Source organism: Trichechus manatus, unplaced genomic scaffold (genome assembly GCF_000243295.1).
Source record: "Trichechus manatus latirostris isolate Lorelei unplaced genomic scaffold, TriManLat1.0 scaffold00251, whole genome shotgun sequence".
NCBI classification, from domain to species: domain Eukaryota; kingdom Metazoa; phylum Chordata; class Mammalia; order Sirenia; family Trichechidae; genus Trichechus; species Trichechus manatus.
Window position 1 is genome coordinate 1,255,646 of NW_004444187.1, and position 7,611 is coordinate 1,263,256.

Consider the following 7,611-nt stretch of genomic DNA (forward strand, 5'->3'; position numbering starts at 1 on the left):
CCACATTGTAGTTACTTTGCCCTCAGACTAAACCATGCATTTTTGAGAAAGGCCTTTCAAAATCTGCATCCAGTAGAGGTTTTCCTCAAAACGTCTTAACGTTAAGGAGTCTCTTCTGCCTTTCTGAGAATGCTGCAAGGCAAATGTAGCATAAGATCGCACAGCAGTGATCACCAGGTTCCAGGAGCTGCTCTTCTCATGCAGGGAGAAAGCCTCTCTAGCCTAGGTCTGCAAATGCAGTCATGGTCTAGGGAAATCCCTTTAGTGGGAAAACAAGAGAAGCAAACTGATGGAACATCACCATCCCTGAGTTAGAACAGAAACCGACTGTGGGGCCTAGTTCATCAGAATGAAAGGAAATAACCCACATCGTGGTAATTTATTTATAGTCTAGTGAACCGACACCAAGATACTGCTAGAATAAAACCTAGACCTGCCACTTTCAGCAGGCTGAGAACTTAACCGGAGAGGCAGTAAAATGAGTCATGAAAGCACAGGCTCTGGTGCAAGACTGCTAGGTTCAAATCCTGGCTCCACTGATTACTTGCTATGTGACCAAAGGCAGGTGACTGATTACTTCCTATTCTACCTCAGCTTCCTTATAGGTAAAATGGAAATCACACTAGCAATTACCTCAACGAACTGCTGTGGGAAACAAATGAGTTAGCATGTAACTTAGTCCTCAATGCTTAGTAAGGATCCCCTTAAGTGAACATCCCCTGAGGGGGAAAGCACAAACAAAAACCTGTCTTTCTGCCTCAGAGTGAATTGCTGGTTTCTGTACAAAATTACTATTCAAATTATATCCCAATAAATCTACCTTTTTTATGTTTCTACTTGTTCAATCAAAAAATATTTCAAATTTGTTTTAGAAATAAAACATCAAAACTCAATTTAAAATGTAAATGACAATTTTTGGAGACTTGTAATATCTCCCCAACCCCAAAAGAAATATATATATATATAAATTGGTTGTCATATTTTCACCACGTACTTAAGAATTTATCAAGCATACGAAAGTATTTTCCAAGTCTGAAGTTTCTTTTCTCCTTTTAATAATATTAAAGTGAGAATCTGAAGACATAGGTTCTGGGCTTGGCTTTGCCACAAGTTAACTACATCCTTGTCTTTACTTTATCAAGTCTCATTTTTCTCTCCTGAAAAATGAAGGACTTGGAATGAATAATTGTTCAGTCTTAGAACATGAACAATCCATGATTCTCACCATGGTTTTCTCTTCCATCACCTGTCTCACTGATACTAATCCCCCCTTTTCAGTACTTTCTCTATTTTTTTAAAATTTTATTGTTGTTGTTGACAATATACACAGCAAAACATATGCCAATTCAACAATTTCTACATGCACAATTCAGTGACAATGATTACATTCTCGGAGTTGTGCAACCATTCTCACCCTCTGTTTCTGAGTTGTTCCTCCCCCATTAACATAAACTCACTGCCCCCTAAGGTTCTTATCTCATCTTTCAAGTTGCTGTTGTCAATTTGAGGCCATACAGATAGTTCTTAAAAGGGCATAATGCTAAAGGCACACATTCTTTTTTATGAGTTAAGCTAAACTTCTGTTTGGTTTTAAGAAGACTTCAGGGGATATTTTAGGTTTAAGGGTTAAAGATTATTTCAAGGCAACAGTTTTTAGGGTACATCCAGTATCCATAGCTCCAGAAAGTCTGGAGTCCATGAGAATTTGCTATTACCTTCTCTTTTACTTCATCTTCTACCTATTCCTTGTCTTCTTCTGGTTATTGCATAACTCATGACATATCAATAAAGTTTCCGAGTTTTGGAGTGAAAGATTCATTCCCATGCCTTCAAGAGTTGCCCCATTTTTTTTTTCTCTGGTTTTCTAGCAATATGGTCTCTGTCAGCTTTGCTCCACCAAAGCCTCTCTCAGATCATCTTCCTCTGCCCTGGACCCCTTAGACTGGTGAACTTTTCAGACTGTCTAAAACCTTTCTCTGCTTCAATCATTGCTCTAGGTCAGACTCAAAGAGTTCTGTTTACTTTTCTCCTTTTGGACAATTTATGCTGCTCCTCCACAGTCTCAGTAGAAGTAAACGGCTGAGGCTGGTCTCTTAGGCCAGAAGAGGCCACTGGTCACCAGACTTGTAGATTTCACATTGCATGAAAATCCCTTCCCCCACTACCACAACTAAATTTGGAGACTGACATGAGGTTGCTAAAGTTTTCTTTGCCAAGTGACAAGAGTAAAATAAAACCATCATCAGCATCATTTCAGAAGTAAATTTTATCATTAAAAAGTAGAAGGGACACAATCTCAGAATAAAAGACAATTCTTAAATGGAACAAATTAATGACAACTTTTTAGCTTTATGTACAACTTTCTACAATGTTCTTATTTTTCTTCATATCTCCACAGAAATGGGGAAGGCTTCAGAGACACACATCTGCAGACCGGCATTTAGGATCCAATTACTACACACTCCTTATTTCAACCCTTTCAAGGATAAACTTTAATATGCTTCCGCCCACCTGGGCTTGATCTCTGCAGCCAGCATTGGGCTTTCTATTTGGATTTCTATTTATATAAGCAATCTTAGGGTGTCTCCTGCTGCTGTTCTTCACATACCAACTTTAAAGATCCCGTCCCTTGAGTTCAGCAGCCCACAATGATACAGCCGAGCAAGATTAACCTGAATATCCTCTGATCAACAAACAGATGCTCCCATACCACCATCAACCCTGTCCTCTGTGTTCAGGCTTCTGCCCTGCGTACATTTCCTCACCTTTTTACTCTCCAGAATAACTGCTTGCACTCCTTACGAGCTCAAGCTTCTGAAATCCTCTATTAGTCTAGGTCCATTTATGTTTTTTGCTCCACATTTTTGTGGCTTTCTCCCCTAAAACTTTTCTGTTTTTCTACTGATCTTCCATTTTTCTTCTGTTAACATCAACTCTGTCAGAGCTTCCTTGTTCCTGTTTCTCTGATATAAGCATGGAGGTAGGTGTACGGGGAAAAAAGGTTTTCTAAAACCCTTTTCTCCATAAAGGTCATTTAGTTATAGTAGAGTGATTCCCCTGAGGTTAGATGGCTCCTATTTAAGGTCACTGAGTCGTTACGAGTCACAATTGACTGCACGGCACACACAACAACAACAAGGTAAAGAAAACTGCTTCAGGTGTGGGAATTTAGCACACCTAGAACTATTTACTATAGAGCATAAAGTAATGGAGCCATACAAATGAAAGCATATTGCTTTTTGCCTATTTGGAATTTTTTTTTTTTTCCCTAAAGGAAACAGTAAGGAAATATATGCAAATTTTGAAAGAAAAAGAGATGAAGGAAAAAAGCTTAGAATTGCCACAATCTATGTCAATATATTTAAAGAAACTGAGCTATATTCTTACTGATCTTGGTTATGCCCCTTCAATAATCAATTTTGATAAGAGTGCTGAAAAACACTTTTTAGTCAAACTGAGTCATATTTTTATAGTATTTATTTCTTAGACGCTAGAATTTGACACAAGATTATGTCTTCCTTTATTTTCCATTTTATTTACATATTGTTTTTTTCCCTTCAACAAAAGTAATATATGAATGTTTAAAAAAAATTTTTTTCAAATATTTCAGAAATATATAACCCGGGTAGTAAAAAGCCTCTATAAGTGCCCCCACCTAACACATACACATACCCAAGATAATTACTATAAGCTGTTGCTGTATAGTCTTTCAGATTTTTTTCCTGTACACATACTAACATACATATTAGTAAACAGCAAGTTATTAAATGGGAATGATCAAACCACTTACCAAAATAAGCCCTGATATTAGTGAGGAAGTGCCTGTCAGGGCCACATAGAACTTGGGTGTTAATGTGTTCAAAAACATGCTCACTGAAAAAGAGAAAAGAACAAAGAATGCATGAGTATGTCAGTAATACCGATTCTCTCATTTTTCTTTCTGGTGAAATCACTTGTTTCTGATGACAGGAATTCTTAGAACCATAGCAAAATCTCATTAAAATGGCTCTGCATAATATACCACCACCACTGCCTCCAGTTGCTGTCAAGTGGATTCCAACTCATGGTGACCCCATGTGTGTCAGGGTAGAACTGTGCTCCATAGGGTTTTCAATGGCTGACTTTTTGGAAAATCGATCATGCCTTTCTCGAAAGGCGCCTCCGAATGGACTCAAACCTCCAACCTTTCATTCAGCAGCCAAGTGCTTTAACAGTTTGCACAACCCAGAGATTCCCAACATAACAAAGGCTTGGAATACTAGGTGTCAAGTCATATATTCTTAAAAACTAAAACAAAAACCTATATACAAAAAAAAAGAACAGCTTTTTAATTTATGTCTCCCAAAACTACTGTTGAATTTTTTTTTTTTATGAATTCATAACAGCTGAAGAGTTTAATCAAAGCTAGTTACTTAAACTGACAGTCAAAATGAGAAAATGCCCTTCTATGCCTTGTTGCACAGTGGTTAAAGCACTCAGTTGCTAATCAAAAAGTTGGCATTTCGAACCCACCAGCCGCTCCAAGGGAGAAAGATGTGGCAGTCTGCTCCCATAAAGATTATAGCCTTGGAAATCTTATGGGGCAGTTCTGCTCTGTCCTGTAGGGTCATTATGAGTCGGAATCAGCTTGACAGCAGTGGCTTTATTAAGCCTGTGGGATCAGCACATCAGAGTCCTGGATGAATCAACAAGCAGTATTTCAACCTTAGAACAAATGGAAAATAATTATATGAAGTAGCTATTAAAAATTAGAATACTATGGTGTCTTAGTCATCTGGTGCTGCTATAACAGAAATACCACATGTGGATGGCTTTAACAAAGAGAAATTTATTCTCTCACAGTCTAGTAGGCTACGAGTCCTAATTCAGGGTGTCAGCTCCAGGGGAAGGCTTTCTCTCTGTTGACTCTGGAGGAAGGTCCTTGTCATCAATCTTCCCTTGGTCCAGGAGCATCTCAGTGCAGGAACCTCAGGTCCAAAGGACGCACTCTGCTCCCAGCACTGCTTTCTTGGTGGTATGAGATCCCCACTGTCTGCTTGCTTCTCTTTCCTTTTATCTCTTGTAAGATAAAAGGTGGTGCAGGCCACACCTCAGGGAAACTCCCTTTACACTGGATCAGGGATGTGACCTTAGTAAGGGTGTTACAATCCCACCCTAATCCTCTTTAATATAAAATTACAATCACAAAATGGAGGACAACCACACAATACTGGGAATCATGGCCTATCCAAGTTGACATGTATTTCTAGGGGATACAATTCAATCCATGACATACGGTAACCTCTAAGAAGGAAGAACACATTGATAAAAGTTACCATGTATTAGTATAAGTTTTACCAACTTACTTAAAATGCTGTTAGGCTGTTCATCAAACTAATTAGATTCAATATTTTTTTAAAATGGCAAAAAATAAAATACTAAATGACTGTCCATTGCCAGACACCTTGTTGATCAATTCCTGCCACTGTATTCATATCAACTACAAAGTTAATCTGTTGACCATTAAGGTTCATGTATATATATTATAAATATATATTTATTCACTGTCATTTATATTTAGATTTTGCACAAAACTTAGATTCATTATTGCCAAAACAACAACTCAGTGGGCTTTTTGCAAGCATATTCACATTTCTTTACTGAAAATGTTTGTGGAAGGGCATCACAGCCTGTCTTGCTTTAGAAAGAAGGAATTAAGACTTTAATGCCATCGAGGGGAAAGGCTTTAGATTCTGTTCTGAACTCAGTCCAGAAAGCAAAGTAATGTCACCAAAGTGGACAGAGATGCCATGTTCATTCATTTAACAAATATTTTCCTACGTTTATGAATGAGACCACAGACAAAGAACCAAAGAATGAATCAGACACAGTTCCACCCTTTAGAAGCCCCCAGTCTGATTGGAAAACAGGCAAGTAAGCAAGCAATCCTTTAAGTTTGATAACTGCATAGACAGGTCCCATGAATAGGATGCCATGAAAACAAACAAAAGGGATGCAACTCAGGCTGGGGTGTCAGGGAAGACATCCAGGAGAAGGGGACATCTAAGCTGAGTCCTGAAGAACAAGCAGTAGTTAAGCAGACCCAAGGGGACAAGAGGCGTGACAAAGGGGAAGGCAGTTCAGGGAGAGGGAGGGGCCTGCATCAAGAGCTAGCGAGAGAGCAGGGCCTTCCCAAGGAGCTGTATGGTTGAAGAGGGAAGGAGCTTGAGTTATCGCTCCTTCGCAAAGACTCAGACAGGGAGGGTGCTCTGATTCCAATCCTTCCTGTCTACCCAGGTATCCTCTCAAAACATCTCCTCCCCCTAGCCTCTTTCTTAAATGAATTAGTTTGAGTTGTGGTCTGTCACTTGCAATCACAAGAGTCTGGACTAACCCAACCTGCTCAGTCAATATTCACCACTTGAACTAAGTGGACTCTTCCCAGGAAGCAGAAGTCATCAGCCTAGGGCTGTAGGGCAAGCAAAGGAAAATACAGTTGAGGTGCCTTTGTTGGTCATTAAAAAAAAAAAAAGGTAATGATTTTTAATTTCCCAGGCAATAGCCAGTTAGTGGAAGGAAACAGATTTTTAAAAAGACAAATAATAATAATAATAAGCAAACAATCCTAGGGCTTGTAACCACCAGTCTGATTCTGAAGTACCTAAAACTCCAAATTTCCCACTCCTCACAATCTGAATGCCCCCCATTCCTCATTATTAAAAATAAAAAGACTGCCAAAATAATATTTGCTTTGTTATTCTGTAGTTATAAGCATTCATACCTGTACCATGTACTTTTCAGTAGGTTGCTGGGGACAACCTGAGCACAGAATTCAATGAAATCCATTTGTAAAAGGAAGAGGAAAAGATGTGCCTGAATTAGAAGCACTTTAGCAGCCCTGCTGCTAATTCCCCAGCAATAAAAGCAGAAAGCTTTTGCTACTGAAAATCACCGATCCACTGGCGACAAATGACTCAAGAATTAACTGTTAAATTAAAAAAATAATAATAAGGAGAAAAATAAACACTCTACTCATTTTTTTAATTAAGATTATCTAGCAACTGTAATTAATAATTAAAATATATTTATTATATCCAATTATAGAAAGCTGCTTAGAGTTGGGAAGGATAATGGTGGGCATTAAAAGAAAACAGAGACAAGCAGAGAGTGAGAAAGGCAGAAACAGAAACATCTAGAGAGTGGGAGGCACTCATTTCATAGCCTATTAATCTTAGAGTCTTATTGGATATTCTGGCTAAAAACATTAAAATGTAGCATTTTGTAATTCTGGACATAAATATCAACACTTTGAACCCGGCATTTTAAATCATCTATTTATCATTTTACTTGGATCCACAATCAACCCCCATGGAAGCAGCAGTCAAGAAATCAAACTACACTGCACTGGGCAAATCTACTGCAAAAGACCTCTTAAAAGTGTTAAAAAGCAAAGATGTCACTTTGGGGACTAAGATGCGCTTGACCCAAGCCACAGTATTTTCAATCACTTCATATGCATGTGAAAGCTGGACAATGAATCAGGAAGATCGAAGAAGAATTGATGCGCTTGAATTGTGGTACTGGTGAAGAATATTGAATATACCATCGACTGCCAGAAGAACAAACAAAACT

General features: G+C 38.4%; 1 protein-coding gene across 5 annotated transcripts in view; it reads right to left on the bottom strand.

The window, feature by feature from the left end:
• ST7 (suppression of tumorigenicity 7) overlaps positions 1-7,611 on the bottom strand; it is a 245,467-nt gene that overhangs the window by 138,302 nt on the left and 99,554 nt on the right. For all 5 annotated transcript variants that reach the window (XM_023724624.1, XM_023724626.1, XM_023724627.1 and 2 more), the window contains exon 2: positions 3,791-3,873. In XM_023724624.1, coding sequence (XP_023580392.1) covers positions 3,791-3,873 — 83 coding nt within the window. The remainder of the gene's footprint in view (positions 1-3,790; positions 3,874-7,611) is intronic.